Here is a 21,277-nt window from a genome sequence, read left to right on the forward strand (position 1 = left end):
GATACCGAGTGAGAAGCTGGACTAGATGCAGCCTCAGACCTCTTCCAGCTTGAGGTCCTTCTGAGTCTATGGGCTTGGGACATTTTGAGGCAGGACTGGGGTCCTTTCTAGAGAGCTGCATCTTCCCATGAGATCAACCCTAGGTCGAAATGCCTAGCCCAGGTCTGTCATGTGTGGTGGGGGGTATCCCGAAAAGGCCCTAGGGATGCAGATGTGACTAGGGGCGACAGATGGCCGAGAGGGACCCCACCCTCTCCTCTGCATCTGGGTGACAGGCCAGCTCCTCTCTCTCTCTGCCCCAGAACCCCGAGCTCCAAGACCCCAGGGCCCACTGCCCTGTTCGTGGGACCCAGGAGTGCGTGTGCCAGTGTGTGTGACAAGAATGAATTTCTTCCTGTGCCGCACCACAATCCCCCCTCCCCCGCCCACGTCCACTTCAAGGCATTGTGGATGGAGGCCCAGGCCCCGGAAGTGGCTGACCACACAGCTCTGAGGCCTAGCACACCAGTGCAGGCCACAGAGCTGCCCTTTCCTTCTGGCCGCTGCTCAGCACTGCTGCCTGACCCTGCCTTCTGCTTCCTCTTCGAGTGTTGGAGCCCCATCCGGCCTGGCTCTTGCCCTCTCTCCCGCCTCTGTCCTTCGCCATCCTTAGTTGGCCCTCACTGTCCTTCTCTCTCGGCCTTTTCTCCTGTAACATGAACACCTGGTTTGGGGAAGGGGGTAGATGTTGTCAAGTGGTCCAGTCATTAATTCACCTGCAACATATCGACTGGGCCTCTTGATCCCCATGCTGGGCACAAGGGTGCAGAGGGGACCCGTCACACCTGGTCCCTGCACTCAGGGGACCACAGTCCAGCTGCATAGGACTCCCAGGACAGAAGGCTGTTGGGGTTCTCAAGTGCAACCTCCTGAAGCCCCATCTCCCTGTCCTCAGGGGTGTACTGTCCCCTACGCCTCTGCTGGGCATGTGCATTTAACTTGTGCCAAGTGTTTCCATCTTCATTTTCTTCTTTAACATCTCTCTGCTGGGCCATAGTGAGGCAATCAGGAAAGAGGCAGCTAACTATTACAGAACTGAGGCTCAAGAGGTGCAGTCACCTGCCCAGGATCACACAACTAGTGAGTGCCAGGGCCAGGGCTGGAAGAGTCCTTGCCAGGGCTCTCCAGACTCCAGAGCAATTGAGAAGTGCTTGCCTCTGATGGGTGATTGCCTCTCTCAGTGGGTGGAAGGTGTGGGAGGCAGGGGGCTGGACCATTAGCTCCCAGCTGGAGATGGTTCCATGGCAGTGTGAGTGGGGAACCTGAGGCCCAGCTTTTCTACCTGCTGTGTGATCAGCGCCAGGACATAGGCACTCTCTGGGAATCCGTATGGTGGTCGTGATGTACTCTCAGGGCTCTTCCTGCTTCGGCAGTGGTTGATTGGTTGGTTCACACACCCACACTGGTCCCCACCAGTCAGTCTGAGGATTCCATCCATCGCTATGTCCCCGGGACCTGGAGCAGCACTAGGTTCTCAATACTAGCCACTCAATAAGCAGTCAGGCATTGACCCAACACATCCCCTGGGCCCCTAGTGAGCCAGAAAGACCTGTGCTGAGGCTGGGAAGCAGGTACCCCCACTGATGTGGAACATTCCCCCAACCAGTAGGCAGAGTTTGTGTGTGTGTGCATGTGTGTGTTTGGGAGGTAGGGCAGCGGGGGACGGGGGTGGTGGTGTGTGTGTGGGGGGGGGGGGGGGTTGCAGTCAGGGAGGGCATCCCAGAGGGGGCAGCCCTGAGGCTACTGCTAAAGAAGGAGGAGTTAGAGGTTATTGCTGAGTTTAGAAGAGACTGCCCCCTCACCCTCCCACTGTCCTTTCTCTTCACAGAAGTGGCTCTCCTCACCCTTCCCCTCGTCCTCCTTCAGCCCCAGTGGTCTGACCCCCGAGATCTCCCCACTGGAGGTGCTGGACAGAGATGCCAAGGCCACACAGATGCTCCTGCTTCAGCAGGACAAGAGCTCACCATCCTCAGCTGAGACCAGCGGCCACTCGGTGACCAGCTGCTTCACCAACCAAGGCTACTTCTTCTTCCGCCTCCCGGATGCCCTGGAGATTGAGGCCTGCCAGGTCTACTTCGCTTATGACCCCTGCACCGAGGAACTTGATACGGGTGGGCCCAGGGCCCCCGAGGGAGCTCTCCTTCCACCCCTGCCGACTCCACCAGGGGATGACGATGCTTACTGCACCTTCCCCCCCGGGGAAGACCTGCTGCTCTTCTCTCCGAGTCTCCTCAGTGGCCCAGGCCCCCCGAACACTGCCCAGCGGGGCACTGGGGCTGGTGAAGAGAGGCTGGCAGCCAGCCCACAGGAGGGAGTCCCTGGAGACTGGACCCCCCAGTCCCTGGGGCCTCCTGCTCTGGAAACCCCTGACCTGGTGGATCTGCAGTCACAGCCAGAGCATGAGCTGGGAGAAGCAAGAGAGAAGGTGCCTGACCCCCGTCCAAGGGAGGGGACCAGCTTCCCCTGGGTCAGCCCTCCCGGGCAAGGCCAAGTCTGGGCCCCCATTACCTGCCTGACCCTGAACACCGATGCCTACCTGTCCCTCCAAGAGCTCCAGGATCAGGACCCAGCTTACTTGGTGTAGACAGACAGCCGGAGCTGGGAGGCAGGTGGCCATCCACTGCTGCGTCAGGCCTGCTTGAGGACTCTATGTCCATGAAGCTTGTCCCCTGCTGAGACACTGGGTGTCCATCAGCCTCTGGACATCTCTGCCCAGAGGGCCTCACCCAGTCCCGCACACTCAGCTGTTCATTTCCAAACCTCAGTTGCTGCTCCCTGCGCCTACACCCCAAGCCAAGAACTTTGGGGGTGGGGTCCTTTGACTCCCCCACTCCCTCATTTGTCATGAAGTCCTGTGGGTTTTGCCTCTTCACCCTGGCTTACTCACTGGGCTTCCTGCCCACCCACCCACCACAGGACAATCAGCGGAATCTTTCCAAAACATAAATGGAGCTATGCTGCCCCTCCTGGAGAAGGAAATGGCAATCCACTCCAGTATTCTTGCTTGGAAAATCCCATGGACAGAGGAAGCTGGCGGGCTACAGTCCATGGGATTGCAAAGAGTTGGACACGACAGAGCGAATGAGCATACACATGCTGCTCCTGGTTTAAAATCCTGCCATGGCTCACCACTGCCCTCAGTACAACTTCTTGGCCTACCCATTGGGTCCTCCAGCATCATGTTGGGACATTCCTATCTAGAACCCTCCCAACAGTCCTACTCAAAGACCCTGATGCTGGGAAAGATTGAAGGCAGGAGGAGAAGGAGGCGACAGAGGATGAGATGGTTGGATGGCAGCACTGACTCGATGGACATGAATTTGAGAAAACTCCTGGAGATAGTGAAGGACAGGGAAACCTGGCGTACTGCAGTCCATGGGGTCTCAAGGATTCAGATACGACCAACCGACTGAACAACAGTCCTACAAAGCCACTTGGAACTCCCTCATTTCCCCAAGCCTTTGTGCTTGTGATTTCCTGTTCCTGGGGGGCCCTCTCCTCCCTCATCTTTTGATGACAAACTCCCATTATCCTTCAGGTGGCAGTTCTACTTCCCTTGCAAGGAAACACTGCCTCCTTTCATGTGCCCAAACTCGAGAATCAGTGCTGGAGGGACAGGTTCTCAGGGTCACAGGGTGGCGGGACAAAGTGTCTCTGTCACGTCCCCTTTGGGATCTCTGGTGACCTCGGAATGGTTGCCTACAGCTGTGGCCCAAGTCTGTGCACAAATGCCCAGCAAAGTGGACCCTGGCTGGATCTTTCCACAATGGCAAGCCGCTGGAAAGTAAACCCCTCCAAGTGGTGGGTCCTGATGCTGTCGCAGGAGCCCTCCCTCGCGCCCCTCCTGCTCCACCCTCCACTGGAGGGGTCTTTTCTGCAGCTCAAAGGCTGGCACACTGCCTCCTGATGGCAGTTCCATTCCCTGCCCTTGACAGAGTGCACTTTACATCCTATCAGAGTCCCTGCGTGAATTAATGAACTATCTGGCATCACCATGCTTGGTCTCCCTGTGCCCTTGCTGCCTTCATTCAGGGGGGATACCATCGACCTCTCAGGGGCACCCCTGGCACTTTGACGTCTCTGAGGTCAAGCCTTAGAGAGGCAGGCCGTCCATGTCCACTAGGTTCCGGCATGCCCGCCCCAGCAAAAGGCTCATCCCCTCACATGGCAGTCCTGCCCCACCACACACGGCGAGCCCCTTCCTTCTCGGTGCTCCCACCACCCGTCCACTTCTCGTCCTTCTATGCCTGGCACTGATCACACTTGTGACGACAAGAATTCTCCCAGAGGCGAGAACCACAAGGGGTCCCCGATAATCAGCCGAGGTGTGAAAGCGCACAGTGCCTGCTTTTATAGGCCCTGCTTTCAACTGATTGGGCACCTGACACAAGCCCACCCATTACTTCGTCGGCAGCCTATGAGGTGACTGAGAACAGAAGCTCTGGCCAATCAGGGAGGCCGGACCTGAACTGGCCAATCAGGTTTCTCTCAGTCGGCTTTTGAATACAGAGCAGGAGGGGAGCCTCTGGGAGCAGGTGCCGCGTGAACAGGGACAGGAGGGGCCGAAAGGCTAGAGGGAAGTTAGCAGAGGGTGTCTGGGCTCCTAGTACGGATGCGCCTGCTCCACAGGGGACTGCTGCCTTCACTCAGGATTCCTATTGCTTTTATGTCCAAAATAAACTCCCCCTTTCCTGAGGACGTCTGAATCTTGGATCCTTACCACCGAATAGCTTACCCGCCTGTGGAGAAACAGGCCTCCTGTCTTAATGCTGTGTGTTCTGGACCGTGAGGCATCTCAGTCCTGAGGAGAGCACCAGTCCCAAACTCAGTGCCTGCAGCTGTGCTGTGTGTCCTGGGGCAAACTAGGAAATCTCTCTGCGAGTGATTTTCCACTTTGCAAAATTCTACTAGAGGGTACATTTCTCAGGTCTTGATCATCGTGTGAGGTGTATATATATATATATATATCTCACACACGTGTATATGTTTGTATATTTTAATGATCTGTGTGTATCATTATTGTTTACTTAGTGTTTTTTTCTTTAAATCAGTTCAATTTTTGTTTCAATACTTTTATTTAAGGAAAAATCTTTATGTTGATCCTGTAAATGGAAAAAACAACATTCACTATAAATAAAAGGCAATAGCACAAAGTAAATACAGTAAAACAGAATGCTTCAATTTATTACCTGCTGAAAATCTGCTCTCTTATTTTTAAAGGGAGATAAGCAAGTGTTGGGAAGCTGATGAAGGCATATGAAAACCAGAGACTTCTTTCTTGAGAAAATGCTGAAGGATTATAAATGAATGTCTTTTTCACAAAAAGGAATCAGATTTATCTTATTCTGTGTCCAGGCACCATTTGACATGGTCTTATGGGAAAATATTGCACTTGATTATGTAAGTGAAAATTGCTCAGTTGTGTCCAACTCTTTGCAACCCCAGGGACTGTAGTCCATGGAATTCTCCAGTCCATAATACTGGAGTGGGTAACTGTTCTCTTCTCCAAGGGATCTTCCAACCCAGCGATCGAACCCAGATCTCCTGAACTGCAGGCGGATTCTGTACCAGCTGAGCCACTAGGGAAGCCCCACTTGATTATACATATATATATATTCAAATTATATGTTTAATCAAATATATAACCAAACATGTATAATCATATATATATAATTTTAAATTTATATGTAACAATAATTTTATTTATGTTTAAAATATAAGTTTATTTTTTTCAGTGTCCTTGATTCTGAAAAGTTGGCCCAGATCATGAGTAGTAATGTCTGGCATTCATTAAGCTGCACTCAGGGCAGACACTGCTGATCAATCATATCAATAGTACTGTTGCTTGGCAGACACTGCTAGCTGACCACAGCCCTCCTTTCTCTGGTGCTTGGACGCAGTCTTATATTCTGTAGGCAGGTCCCAATTGATCATAGCTGGCACCTGGTGGTAGCTCTAGACCAGATAACCCCTCAGGTTTCTTCCACAACAGAAGTTATTGCTCCCGACTCCGATTTTCTTGGCAGGTAAAACTGAGGCTGAGATGATGGAGAGAGGAAAGCTGAGAAGGGCTTATGAGCAGGCACATCCAGGGAACCCAGCTGTCCCTACCCAGTCTGACAGGAGACCTGAGCTGACAGTGAGCAGAGTAGGGAGTCACCTTATACCAAGTAGAGATGGACTGATGGGCTGGAAGCCACAGTGTGACATGTTTAATGTGCAGTAGGGTATGGGTCTTGGGAGATGGGGTAAGGAGGAGGCAACTGGCAGGGGCAGAAGAGATGAAGGAAAGACAAGCTTGCTTGGGTCAGACTGTAGGAGAGAGGAGAGGCACCAGCTGGGGACCAGGCAGCCTAGGGTCTCAAAGAAGTGTCAGGTGCGGAGCAGTAAGTAGGAGGCAGCCAGGGCTGATTGGGGAATAAAAGAACAGAGAGGAGAGGTGAGAAGGGCCTTCCAGCCCCTCAGGTCTTCAATGTCTTGAGCTGTATTTATTCCTTCACCTCCCCAATCCCCCAATATCTCTGCTCTCCCCCGACCTACCAATTCCCACTCCAAGCAACTTCCACTGTCCACAGTTATCAAGCATATTACTGTGGAAACAGTTCATGGCTAGGATGAATCACTTAACACTGTCCTCAGACTTACTGACATCCTGAGTGAGTGAGTGAGTGAAGTTGCTCAGTCATGTCCAACACTTTGCGACCCCATGGACTATAGCCCACCAGGCTCCTCCATCCATGGAATTTTCTAGGCAAGCGTACTGTGGTGGATTGCCATTTCCTTCTCCAATTGACATCCTAGATAACTTTAAAAAAATGATCAAGAAGCACCTTTAAAAGTGGGAAGGCAGCTAATATTTTACGTTCCAGACACAGTGCCAGACATTTTCCAAGCAGCATTTCATCACCTGAAAAGAACTTTGTGAGGCAGGTGTCATGCTCCACATTTTGCTGGTTAGGAAACCGAGGCTCATGGAGGTTAAGAAATGCAGCTGATTGTTGTTGGATCCAGGATTCAAACTCAGTGCATTTGGTGCCAGAGATTTTGACCCTTTTGCATATACAAGGCTGCATAAGGGACAATTATATTAATGGGAAAAAACAAGCAAAATTCCATTCTAAGCTTCCTGGTTGTTGTTGTTGTTCAGTCACTCAGTCATGTCCGACTCTTCGTGAACCCATGGACTGCAGCACGCCAGGCTTCCCTGTCCTTCACCATCTCCTGGAGTTTGATCAAACATATGTTCATTGAGTCAGTGATGCCATCCAACCCTCTCATCTTCTGTCATCCCCTTCTCCTGCCCTCAATCTTTCCCAGCATCAATGTCTTTTCCAATGAGTTGGCTCTTTGCATCAGGTGGCCAAAGTATTGGAGTTTCAGCTTCAGCATCAGTCCTTCCAATGAATATTCAGGACTGATTTCCTTTAGGATTGACTGGTTTGATCTCCTTGCTGTCCAAGGGACTCTCAGGAGCCTTCTCCAGCACTCCAGTTTGAAAGAATCGATTCTTCAGTGCTCAGCATTCTTTATGGTCGAACTCTCACATCCACACATGACCACAGCAAAAACCATAACTTTGACTATATGGACCTTTGTTGGCAGTGATGTCTCTGCTTTTTAATATGCTGTCTATGTTTGTTATAGCTTTTCTTCCAAGGAGTAAGCATCTTTTATTTTCATGGCTGCAAGTCACCATCCATAGTGATTTTGGAGCCCAAGAAAATAAAGTCTGTCATGTTTTCATTTTTTATCCATCTATTTGCCATGAAATGATGGGGCTGGATGCTTCCTGGTAACCAGTTGAAAAACAAAAGCAGCCTATATTCCATGCTTGTGATTGTGATCGAAACCATCCCATCCCTGTGACCTGGAAACATCACTTCTCACTCAGGCTCCTGCTCAGCCTCCTCCTGGTCCACTGGTCCCCCTCCACTTGCTCCCCCATTCTTCCACCTCTGAGCCCTTCCAGGGTGACCTTATCATGGGCACATCTGGGTCACGCCACATCCCCACCTAAACCCCCAACAACTCCCTGTTGTTTTCAGGACACTAGCTGAAAGCATTAATGTGATAATGAATGACTTGGGGACTCCACGCAGGTCCCATCTGGTTTCATGGCTCATTCATCTGTCTGTGAATGGCATAGTCAGATGGATGATTTCTAAGTACTCTCCTAGCCCTGATAGTCTGTAGTTTCAGGTGTCACACGGAATGTGGCTTGTGGCTGGGATTACATGTATTTCACTTCAAGAGTGGGAGGCTGGGGCTCGGGGGTGGGGATGGGAACAGGGACCACAACTGACTCACTTGCTTTGGGACATGCTGGTCTCTGGGTTTGAAACAGATCCGCCACCCAAACAATTCACTCCTGGACTCTTACACATCCCTCAGGACCTTCAAGTACCCCCACTTCTGCAAGGCCCTCTGATTCATTCCAAGTTGGATTGCGTACTTCCTCCTACTGTGACTCTCCTGAGTTCCCTCTCTTAACCATCTCTCATGCTATGAGCCAGAGAGATCCTGAGCTAGATTCTGGAGTTACAGGGCTGATAATAACAGCTATGGGAGAAAACCAGCTAGAGCCCCACTAGCACAAGCCTTTATTTGGAAATACCAGGCACAAGAAGACAATGAAAAAAAAAAAAAAAAAAGAAGAAGACAATGAAGGAGTTTCTGACTCAGGGACGGAGGCGAAATGTTGCGCCGGGCTATAGTAGGGGCTCGCCGGAGTTCAGCTTGTATTGGAAACAATTGTTTGAGGGCGATTCTTGAGAGAGAGAGAAACTGGTCTTACAGATCAGCAGCTTCCATTTAGCAATTTGGATTTTATCAACAGGCAGTGTGGGAGGGGCAGGTGAAGGGACAAGGACCTGTGAGGGCCACAGTGGAACGTTCATCCTTCAGGGTCTCATCAAAGGGGCATTTTTTGAGCACTTAGCAGGCATCAGACTCTGTTCTGAACGCATGGTGTTACTAACTCACTTGATCTTTACAACATCACCACAAGGGAAGGACTATTCTTACCCATTTTACAGATGAGAAGACTAAGTCACATAGTTAATGACTTGCTCAAGGACACAATTGGAACACAGTAGAGCAAGGATCTGAACCCAGGCAGTCTTTAGCTCTCACACGGGCTAGCTTTTTACTGCTTTAAAGTGTGTGCCTCAAAGATCTCATACAATCTCTCAGCATCCCAGCCTGACAAGAATGACCAAGATTCCAGGTTCTGCATCACAGATACAGACATGCAATCCTGAGAGGAGGGTGCCCTGTGCCAGGCCACTCAGTGAATCTGACTCAGGGAATGACTAGAAACCTGGACTCCCACCCTTGCAGCCTGCTGTCTCCTGGCCTTTGTCACTGGGGGTGGGGAAGGTGGTTGGGTTGTTGATTAAACTTGAGCTCAGCACCAACAGCCTGGGCCTGGCCCCTGTGACAGCCCCGGGACATCCCCTTGGGTGGCTCTGAGACATTTTCCACCACCGCAGGTATGACACACGTCCCATCGCAGCGCCCGGGAGGGAGGCTGTCGGACAGAGCTGTGAGAAAGCAAGGCCGGAAGTGCTGAGTGGGGGGAGAGTTGCCTGTGGGGAGAAAAGGTACCCAGTCTACAATTCCAGGAAGTCAGGATGCAGAGGGGAGGGAGGAGCTGGTGGGAGATGCATCAGCTTCCAGTCCTCTGCATCTGGGCCGCATGCCAAGACCCGGCCACGAAAAGACTGCCTGCTGCCCAGTCGGCAGAAACTCCAGCCTTTGGCGGAGGGCGTGACCGCAAAGGATGGACCAGTCAACACACAGTCGCACCCTCCTGCTCTGGAGGGCTGTCAATCAGAGCCTTTATCGGAAATACCCGACCTCGGAAAGCTCCGGAGTCTCCTAGCTTGGGGAGGGAGGGTGGAATTCTGTATAGGTCTTTAACAAGAGGAGTTCAGCCTCATTAGTTTCAGATACACACATAGCAGTCTCCCCTTACCCTTGGGGGACACAGTCCAGACCCCCAGTGGATGCCTCCAACCAAGGATAGTGCTGTGTGCTAAGTTGCTTCAGTCATGTCCAACTCTTTGTGACCCTGTGGACTCTAGCCCACCAGGCTCCTCTGTCCGTGGGATTTTCCAGGCAAGAATACTGGAGAACCGAATCCCATATATACTGTTTTTACCTATACTGTACCTACATACCTATGATAGAGTTTAATTTATAAATGAGGCCCAGGGGACTTCCCCAGGGGTCTAGTGATTAAGACTCTGCCTTCCAATACAAGGGACATGGGTTCAGTTCTTGGTCAGGGAACTAAGATTCCATATGCAGCGTGGTGTGACCAAAACATTAAAAATAATTTTTTTTAATAAATAAATGAGGCACAATAAGAGAATATCTGAATTGCCAACATCACTACTCTTGAACTTTAGGGCCATTACTAAGTAATACAAGGGTTACTTGACCACTGCTCTGAGATACTTCAACAGTCCATCTGATAACCAAGGTGGCTACTAAGTGACTAACGGCAGAATATGCTGGATAAAGGAGTAATTCATGGCCCGGATGAGGTAGAAAATGATTTGAAACTTAGGAGTTGTTGATTTCTGGAATTTCCCATTTCATATTTTTGAACTGAGGTTGACCGCGGGCAACTGAAACTGCAGATATGGGTTGGGGCGGGGGGTTACTGTAGTTGACCAAAGTTGGCTCCTGGAGGAAGTGTTCATTTATTCACTCAATGTACATTTCCTGAGGGCTTATTATGTGCAGGGTGTGTGCTAGTAGTGCCCGGAATGCAGCAGTGGACAAAACACAGTCCAGCCTGCCTTGAGGCTCCTACAGCCCCTTTGGGACAATGGGTGTGGTGGTTAAAGTCCTAACTCTAAACCTAGGTGACATGGATTAAATCCTGGTTCTGCCACTTACCAGCTGTGACCATGGGCAAGTGCCTAAACTTCTGTGTGCTTCCGTGTTCTCATCTGTAAAAGGCAGAGGGAAGGACCAGGACTGTTGTCAGGATTTAAGAAGCGAGTGTATACAAAGTAGTTAAAAGAGATGAGCTGGCTTTGGGGAGATAGGACAGAGAGATACAGGGCTGTGACCAGGGAAAACCCAAGGGCTGCAAGTGTGGAGGCAGCTGATTTGCTGGGCAGCTTCTCAGATGTTCTCTGCTATTTGGGGCAGGGCTGACCTGGATGCCACTGCAGTGTCTATCTACCCCAAGCACCTAGTAAGTCTCAGGGGGATAATGGCTTAAGGTGTGACCCTCCCTAGGGGGACACAAATGCCCCAAGGGATCAATCTCTAACAGGGGGGATTCCAGAGGTATGAGAAAGGCAGAAGGAAATCTACAGAATCTTCCTCCTGCCTCTCAAATCCATCCACATGCGCTGCTGCCAGCCTAGTCCAGGGTCAAGGGCATTCAGTCTGTCCCATTTGTCCCAGCTCTGAGCCCCTCATCCCCTTTGAGGTTCAGTCTCTTCAACTGTAAACTGGGGTGAAAGGTGCAGGGGGAGGGGAGTTTGTCTAACCTGAAAGCTCTCTTCTGACTCAACCAGTCTGTTCTGGATGGAGTCCCCACTCACTCAGCTAAAAATGACCCAGAAAATTTGTCTTGGCAATTTTCCTCCCCAACCCCCGTCTCAATGTTAAGTACCCAGGGGAGATACTAATTAGATAAACCTCGTGTGACAAGATTGGCAGCCCACCCTGCTGCAGGCAACCCATTCCCCATTCATTCCTATGCACTTATTGAGCTCCTACTGTGTGCACTGAACTGTTCAAAGTAGACATTGGATTGCAGGGAACTGGGATTGCTTGGGTCAGGTCTTGGTGTTGGTCAACCCCAGTGTTTGAGAGGGTGTCCCTGGCCAAAGGTCCAGTGACTCTAGTAAATACAGGTGCAGGAGAGCTCCAGCTGCAGTGGTCAAAGCAACCATCCGGGAGCTGAGTAAGTCAGCGAAGTCTGTTGCTTGAGATTTATGCAAATAGGAGACTAACAACGAAACCTTTACTGCTGGGATCCCAACCCAGATGCAGATACTGCTGGGGGAAGCTGTGGGGGGCAGATCACAGCAACAGTGCTGAAAATGATGACAGCAACATGCAGTGAGTACTTAGTAGGTGCAGGCACTGTTCTGAATTCCACTCATCAGTTCTTTCTTTCAGTTTTCACACCACTTATAGTTATTGTCTCATTTTCTATATGAGAGAGCGAAGGCATAATAAGATCAAATAACTTGTAACTCAGGTCTTATGCTAATAAGAGTCAGAGTCAGGACTTGAACCCAGGCTTCTGGCTTCAGTACTTGTGTTTTTAACCCAGACAGTGGAAGACAATTAGGAGTGGTGGGGGTCTGTGTCATATTGAAATTGCTCAGGGGAGCCACCATTGACAGTTGTGTTGGGAGGCAGACCCAGATCTTTGAAACATTTAAGGGAAACTGGAGAGTATAGTATCCTGAGTTTCAAATATTGGAACTAATTTAAAAAAAAAAAATTAAAACACAAACAGGCCAAGCAAAATGTGTCTTCTTGGGAGGAATAAAGGAAAGCCATCTTCTGGGATTTACTGTAAAAGGTCGCTTCCTCCAGACCTTGGCTGGGCTGGGCGCTCCATCCTCCCCACCCTGTGCTCTGAGTCCCACTGTGAGCCTTTGCGGGCCCTGATGCCGAATGCCCTGTTCATCACTGGATTCCAGCACCTGCCACAGGATGTTCATTGAGTGAATGTGTAGACTTTGAAGGGGTGAGGGGAGGGAGAGAGGAAGACACAAAGGGAGGGAGAGGCAGTTACACAGAGGTTCCAAGAACATGGACTTGCATAGAAATCAGAAACCAACGAGGATGGCCGAAGGGACAGAGCCCACAGGCATTAGGACCTCACGCAGCCCCACCAGCATGAGCAGCTGCCCTGATGACATGGAGCCTCAAGGAGAAGAGAGGCACCCTTCAAGGCCAGAGCCAGTGCTGGGGCTGCCTCTAAGGGCAGCAGGAAAGAGGCTCCTTGGAGAGCTTTCTGTTCCTTTGACCTTGAACAGGGCTCCCCTGGAGAAGCGAGTCAGACTCTCAAACTCAACCACCTATAGCGAGGAGCTCTGGCTGCAACAATATTTGAGGTTATATACACACGTGTGTGTATGTGCCTTGGAAATTTTTTTTAACTTTCTACCTAAGAACTTGCATGCTCGGTAATGATATTGCCCTTTGATTTTATTTTTAAACATTTAATTTGGGTCAGAATGCTGGCAAGAGCACAGGCTTGGGAACCTGGGTAATTTGCATTTCAGCCCCAACCCTGTTTCAGCCATGCCACGTGACTTTGGGTAGTTGTCAATTCACCCCAACACCCTGCCTGGAACCCCTCCTGCTGGGACCCCATGGTGGAGAAGGCCAGGTTGAATGACGCATCAAGAGTTTCCATTCTGTGTCCCCAGTGGCCTGGCCTGAGGCAACGCCTCTCAAACCTCAAAGCCCTGATCAGAAGCTACTCCCCTGACCACCCGGCTGGGAAAGAGCAGGCTGGAGACCTGTGAACCTGTGAGTTCTCACCTGGCAGACAGAGGCCAAAGGCCAGGGTACAAGAGGGCTGAGGGAGCCAGAAAAGGGGTGGCAAGGGGGGGAGGGACACACACCCAGAGGGGATGAAGTCAGAGGGCTCTGAAGTCAGGGGTTCCTGGGTCTGAACCCCAGCACTTCCTGCCGTGTGGCCAAGAGCGAATGACACCTGCTTACTCAGCTCCACTTTCTCACCGGCAAAATGGGGTCAAGTGGCCATTTTTTAATTAGAGGATGAGGCCCGCCTTGTGTCTGGTTAGTAGTAGCGTAAAGTCACAGAGTCTCAGGGCCTCTATGGGGATCCTGGAGGAACTTAGGACCTTGAACCCCTCTGCAAGTGAGGGAACTCAGGGACCAAGATGATGACTCCTGCGAAGGCTCCTGTTTGGCTCCACGGCAGCCCCTTCCTATGGACTCCCCTTCCTGGAAGCACTGAGGAGCACCTCTAAGTCTACCAAGGGCCCTGTCCTCCATCTGCCGTTGTGAAGACAGAGGTCTGCGTCTGTCCCACTGTCTCCCGGGGTGGGCCGCACCCCTCAGGGGCAGACGCTGAGCCTCGCTTGCTTCCGTGGCCTGGGGGCCAGCAAAGGCCAGCACCGTGTCGGTGCTTGACACCTGTTTAAAGAAGAAGTGAGCTAGTGGCTGTAGGTGTGCGGTGCATTGGACAGAGGTATCAGAAGGACCCCTGCCTGGGCAGCCTCTGAAGTTTTGGTTGAGGCAACGGGAAAGATGGGTGCAGCTCAGGGAGTTCCTCCCCACTGCCCACCTCCATGGAGCTCCAGAGCCTGCAGGAGGGAGAAGGGGGCAGGTTGGACCTGTGTCCGTGTGGGAGGAGGGTGAGGAGGGTAGGAGTTCAGAGAAAAAACAGCGACATGAGGACCCAGGGTGACACGGATCTTTGGAACAGCAGTCCAGAGTGTTGTCAGTAACCAGCCTGTTCCCAGCCTCTCACCTTGTCTGTAACAGGCCGAACTGTGTCCCCAGAAGATATGTGGAAATCCCAAATCCTAGTAGCTCTGCATGTGACCTTATCCAGATCTAGGAAATTTTGCAACTGTGAATAGATGAGGTCACTACGTGAGCCCGGATCCAACATGACGGGTGTCCTTAAAGGAAGAGACACTGAGAAAGACACACAGGGAGAAGGCCATGCTGCAAGGGAGGCAAAGGTTGAAGTCATGCTGCCGCGACCCAAGCAAGGGTACCAGCAGCCACCAAAGCTGGGAGAGGCAGGAAGGAGCCTCCCTTAGAGCTTCCGAGTGTGCACCTGTGGGTACCTTGATCCTGGACTTGAGGCCTCCAGATCTATGAGAGAAAGAGTTTCTGTTGTCTTAAGCCACCCCGCCAGTGGTTCCGTGTTAGGACAGTCCCGGGAAACAATTACACACCACCTTGGCTAGAAGAGCCTCCTCTTTCCAGACACTGTCTAGACAGTGTCTGTCGGGGGCACCTGGAGCCCGCCCCTCACCCCTCACCGCAGCCCAGGGGCTGTGAGCCCTGTGCTCACTCAGAGGGTGTCAGAGCCAGCTCAGCCAGTCGAGAACCTTCCCTAGGGATATCCCAGCTCTACCCTCACTGGCCTTTTTGAGCTCTGAGACTTGCTGACCCGCAGGACAGGCTGACCAGGAGGGTTAGCGCTCTCATGTCTCCCAGCCTCATGCTCCTGAGACAGTCATTCCCTGTGCTGGACTGAACAGAATCCACAGAACCCATCTCCACCAGGAACCTGGGACACACGGTCTTTGCAGATTTAAGCCAGCAACCATGAAGTCATCCTGGGTTAGAGGGGCCCTAGATCCTCTCTAACTGGTGTCCTTACACGAAGAGGGAATTTGGACCCATAGACACAGACATCAAGGAAGAGAACACGTGACCATAAAGGCAGAGATCAGAGTGATGCTTCTCCAAGGTGAGGAATGACAAGGAATGCTGGTGACAATTAGAAGCTAGGAAGAAGCAAGGGAGGGTTCTTTCTCCCTTCAGAGAGAGAATGAACTGACGTGGGATTGTGGACTCCCCTCCAGAATTATGAGACAATATACCCTGTCGTTTTAAGTCACCTAGTTTAAGCCAATTTGTTATGGCTGCCTAGGAAACTGATATACCTCCCATCGAAGAGATCGGTTCCACCTGCTCCAGGCTATGCATCCTGGGATGGGCCAACCTCTTCTCTCAGAACCTCGGTCTCTTCTGCTGAGTGGAGACATGCAGTCCCACTCCCAAGCCTGAACCTGAGGCATCACCAGGGCTCCAGCTGGGGACCTGAAGTCAAAATATGAGGTTACCATCCATGGAGTAGACTGGAACTGTTACTTGTTCACTCAACAAATGTTAGCTTGTCCTGTTTGCCAGGCACTGTTCTAGGCTGGGATCCTAGATGGGACAAGACAGACAAACCCTTTGTCTTCATAAGGCTCACAGTCTAGGGGTGGGGAGAGTAGGGTGGGGATGATTTCAGAGGTGTGTTGTGACATGATTCGCCTTTGGGCTGTTGGAGTTCTCGCTGTGGGGCTTTCCTGAGTTCAGACAAGGTCAGCTTCCCCAGCTTCCTCCAACGTGTCTGAGCTCAAGACATCGTTAAAAATGCAGATATTTGGCTCTTCAGCCTCTCCGGTGGCCAGTTGTGAGCACCTGCTGTATTCACACTGCACAGACATGGTTGCCTTGACATTTGCCCAGCGCCTTCTGTTAATTTGCTTGGGCTGTGTAATAAAGTACCCCAAACTGAGCAGCAATTTTTGGCCCTGCCCCATGGCATGTGGGATCTTAGTTCCCCAACCTGGGATTGAATTTGTGCCCCGGCAGTGGAAGCTCAGTGGAACCACTGGACCACCAGGGAAGTCCTAAAACTGAGCAACTTAAACAATGCAATGTAATGTCTCACAGTTCTAGAGGTGAGAGGTCCAAGATCAGAGCTGTTAGCAGGCTTGGTTCTTTCTGCAACTGTGAGGGAGAATCCATTCCATGCCTCTTCCCTGCTCTCTGGTAGTTTGCTAGTGATCTTTTGGCTTACCTCGGCCAGTAGAAACATCACCCTGGTCTCCGCCTTCATGTTCACATGGAATTCTCCCTGTGTACCTGTCTTCAAATTTCCCCTTTTCTTTTTTTTTTTTCAAATTTCCCCTTTTCATAAAGCCATTAATCATATTTGATTAGGGACCCGCCCTTCTCCAGTGAGATTGTCATCTTAACTAATTACATTTGTGACAACTCTATTTGTAAATAAGGTCACGTCTAGAGCTACTGGGGGTCCCATATATGAATTGGGGGTTCACAGTTCAACACATCTGTGCTTCCAGAAAGTCAGGCAGCACCTGTCCTGCTGGTCAGGGCTGAGGTCAGGATTGTGACTTGCTGCCCCCGGCCTCCACCTCAGAGCATCAGCTCATCTTCAGAATGTCTTGTGAGGAGGAATGCTAATGCCCACCTGTTTTCCCTTCCACCCGAGGACTTTTGCATAATATTCTGCTCTATTGAACAGACGTCAGACGTGTCCCCTTCACATCCCTTTCCCAGCACAGGACAGCCTGACCCTTCGTAGGCACTTAATGTATGTCTGTGTGATTAAATAAACTAGAAGTTGTGAGTTCAGATTTCACCGGGGCCTCAGTTTCTGCAAATTGGGGCTAAAAATGATATCGACAAAAGGGTGGTTGTGAGAAGTAAATTAAATAATCTGAGAAGTGCTAGGGGCAGGGTCTGGCCCACAGTGTGCATTCCCCACAGCACTAACCAGGGCCTGGAGCGCTCTTATCACAACCCTGGGATGCAGAGTGAGGGAGCACGCGGCTGCCCGACCCTGCCCCTGACTCCTCAATAACCTTGGATTAAAAGAAAGGCAGCCAGGGATGTCCCTGGTGGTCCAGTGGTTAAGACTCTGTGCTCCCAATGCAGGGACCACAGATTCAATCCCTTACTGGGGAACTAAGATTCCGCATGCTACATGGCACGGCCAAAAGAATAATAATAATAAAACAAAAGGCAGCTGATATTTTTTAAAAGCCTCCCGTGCACCAGGCACAGAATCTGCCATTCACATCCAGTTTCTTCTTTCTGCCTTCAACAACCCAGCTTTATTGTCCCCATCCCACAGGTGACAAGATGGCAGCACGGGGAGGTGGTGTATCTTGCCAAGTCACAGCAGGTGGGGGCTCTGAGATTCGGGCCAGGTCCTCTGTTTTCCAGCTGGATCTTTGCCGCCTGAGCGCGGTGCACATGCTGAAGACTGTCTCTCTTTGTCCTGCTGGATCCAGCCTGCTGTGCCCTGTGGCCTCCAAGCCTTACTGGCCAGGCCTCTGGGTAGCTTCTCTGTCCCTGGAGACCAAGGGTTTAATGGACCGGAACCTGGTCGTCCAGAGTTGACAATAAGAAAGTGAAAGAAGGAAAGAGGCTAATAGTCCCTGGTTACACAGCCGGCCTTCGAGCTCCAGGGAATCAGACAGAAATAGAGAGAGAGAGAGAAAGAAGGACATGGGAACCCAAGTCTCTGGTGGAGCGAGGGTGCTTTATGGAATTCTGTAAGAGTATATATACCATATTACAAGGTAGCTTCTTCAGATAAAGAGCAAGAGACCAGACTGTACAAGTTACCAAGGAAACAAGGAGCAATAGAGGCCATAAGGCCAAAAGGCAATCCATATCAAAAGAGGGTCATAAATAATCCCTATCACCAGATGGAAAAGCTAATGAAGGAAACCCTATGCAAGCATCCCATCTCTATGATCTCTGTCCTGGGAGTGGCTTGCCAGCTCCTCTTGCCCCAGTAGGGACTGATAAGGAACAGAGGGCTCAAGAGAGATAGGAAGCAGCACACAGGAATCCTCCTGTTAAACATTCCCTGACAATTCCCCCTATTTTATTATATTTGTAAAAAAAAGGTCCTGACCATTTAAGTTTGTTTAGTTTTAACAGTTTTTGCAGAAAGGCAATGGTAAACAACAAATATAATTGCCAGGACAATCGCCAGAGTTACAGTTCCAGACCCGATGCTGTGGATGATGCTTTGAAACCATCCTCATGGGTCTATCCCAGATAATTGATCAGCTTGTTGTTCAGCTAAAATTTCCAGACTGGCAGATGAGGGCAGACTTTTAAAGAAGGTTTCAAAGATTTCTTTTTGCAATAATTGTACATTCAGAAAGGCATTATCATGTATATTTTGTAAATGAAATTTGATTTGCTCCCAGTTATAGGCACTATGATTGAATTGGACAGGAGTAACACAAAATTGAATAGAATTCCAATCACATTTTAGTATCACTTGTTTTTGTACATCTATTAATTGATCTCCAATCCATTTGATGGCTGTTTTTAGTTCCTGTATTTCATCTTGAATATCCTCATCTATCTGAGCCTGAGTGGCCCACATAGTATGAGCATCTTTAGTCCAATTTTGGATAAAATTATGTGTTTGAATTGAGGTTTGTAAAGCAATGCCAGTGATGGCAGCAGTGGTGCAAATAGCTATTAATCCCCAAATGCCAAGAATCATCCATCCAGTGAATCATTTAGATTGTCAGAGTAATTTAGTAAGTAACTGGGAAGCAAGCCCAGCCATGGGAACTTCTTCCTAGGGCCGTTGGAGATTTACTGGTAACCACAAGTTACATCGAGATCGAAGAATCAAAAGGGATTCATTTCTTAAGGAAATAGAAGAGTTAAGACAGGTATACAGTTAGCAATTTATACAAATTGCTACGTCTTATACAAATAAGACATAAAGTCTTATTGAATTACAAGCTTCCTATGGCTAAAACAAAAGGAAGGGGAATACAAGCTTGTATGAAATATTGATTGATTATAATGAAAGAAATAATTATGACTATGACTGGTTCCTGTGAAATGTCTGGTCCAAGTTCCAAGCTCTTCAGTGCTAGCAGTAAGTTTCCATATGTCCCGTAGTTCAGGCCCAATTTGTTTATCGAGGACAAACCAAGGACAAGGAGATGCCATTCCACACCGTCAAGCCAGCCAAGAAGTCCTTTGTTAAGGTATTGTTCCATCGTAGTGTTAGTAACTTTCCAAGCCACTTGAGTAGCATAATCACACACAGTGCTTTAATGTCATCTGAGCAGTTAGACAACCACATACCATGGGGTCCCCAATCAACAATGGTGTGGCTAGCCACAATGATTAGTTTTCTTGATTTGGCTTGACATTTGTCCCAACAAACAGAGTATATTTAAAGTTCTTATAAGTAAACCCTTTACATAATGTTCTTTGTTCTTTCCCTAACTCTTCCCCTAAAGTTTTAGTAGTGTAAACATGGTTCACAGACAAAGAAAGGGCAGTAAATAATCCAAGCAATATCAAGAAAACTAGCCACACCATTGTGTGTGATGTGAATAAGAGCATATAATTCATTTTGCTGAGCAGAATAGAATTTAGAATTTAGTGTAAAAAAGTTTATATTCTTTGAGAAACCAGAATGAGACTTTAGCATTCTTAGTTCCATCTATATAGAAAACTTCAGCTTGAGGTATTGGCTGTGAGCTGACAATGCGGGAAATAATAAATTCAGTATTTTTGAAGAAATTCCATAGCTTGTTAGAAGGATAATGAAATGACATTTCTCCAAAATATTCCAGAAAAGCTATTTGGAAATCAGTAGACGTTTGTAAGGCATTCTCAAATTGAGATTTATTGACAGGTATCACAATTTTATGGGGATCGGAGCCAATTAGAGTTTTAGTCCTATTTCTTCCATTGATAATGATTAGAGCAATTAAATTAAGGTATCGTGTAAGTGATTTTATTCCTCTAAAATGGGTATAGATCCATTCTATTGGGTGTTCTTTTGGGCAAAAATTCCCGTGGGAGAATGAAGAGAGGGGAGTAAAAACAGTTCTAAAGGTAAATCTAGTCTAATGTGAGTAAGAAATTGCTTTTGTAATTTATTTTGTACCAAATAGAGCTCCTCTCATGACTCTTGAGAAAGTGCTCGGGGGCTATTTAAATCAGGATCTCCTTTCAAAGTATTAAATAGATTAGTCAGTTGATAATTATGGCAATCCACTCCAGTACTCTTGCCTGAAAAATCCCATGGACGGAGAAGCCTGGTGGGCTACAGTCCATGGGGCCGCAAAAAGTCAGACACTACTGAGCGACTTCACTTTCACTTTCACTTTCAAAGAGGGTCTAATTCAATTTATATCACCTAAAGAGTTTCTGAAAATCATTTAAGGTTGATAATTTATCAGTACGAATCTGAGTTAGTTGGGGAGTAATACGTTGTCTTTAACAACAAATCCTAAGTAATGATAAGGATGTAGAGGTTTGATTTTTTTCAGGGGCAATAATTAATCCAAAGTTTTTTAAGCATTGTTGAGCTATATCAAACATGTGTTGAGTTTCTAAAATGTACGGAGCTGAAAACAATATATCATCCATATAATGGATAACAAGAAAGTCAGGAAATTGTTTTCTCATGGCTCAAGGGCTTTAGCTACGTAGTACTGACACATGGTGGGAGAATTCATCATTTCTTGAGGCAATACAGTCCACTGGTATCGTTTATGAGGCCCGATATGATTAGGATAAGGGAGAGAGAAAGTGAATCTCTCTCAGTCTAAAGGGTGCAGAGGTATATTAAAAAAGCAATCTTGCAAATCAATAATAATAATGTGCCAATTTTGAGGAATAGTGGTAGATGATGGGATTCCTGGTTGTAATGCACCCATAGGTCTCATAGACGCATTAA

At 49.1% G+C, this 21,277-nt stretch overlaps 1 protein-coding gene across 2 annotated transcripts in view; it reads left to right on the top strand.

The window, feature by feature from the left end:
• The window catches only part of IL2RB (interleukin 2 receptor subunit beta), a 37,832-nt gene extending 33,098 nt beyond the window's left edge, over positions 1 to 4,734 (top strand). For both annotated transcript variants that reach the window (XM_070453938.1, XM_070453937.1), the window contains exon 10: positions 1,868 to 4,734. In XM_070453938.1, the coding sequence (XP_070310039.1) occupies positions 1,868 to 2,623 (756 nt within the window). In that variant the 3' untranslated portion in view covers positions 2,624 to 4,734. The remainder of the gene's footprint in view (positions 1 to 1,867) is intronic.
• Positions 4,735 to 21,277: the final 16,543 nt, after the last annotated feature.

This window comes from Odocoileus virginianus, chromosome 23 (assembly GCF_023699985.2).
Source record: "Odocoileus virginianus isolate 20LAN1187 ecotype Illinois chromosome 23, Ovbor_1.2, whole genome shotgun sequence".
NCBI classification, from domain to species: domain Eukaryota; kingdom Metazoa; phylum Chordata; class Mammalia; order Artiodactyla; family Cervidae; genus Odocoileus; species Odocoileus virginianus.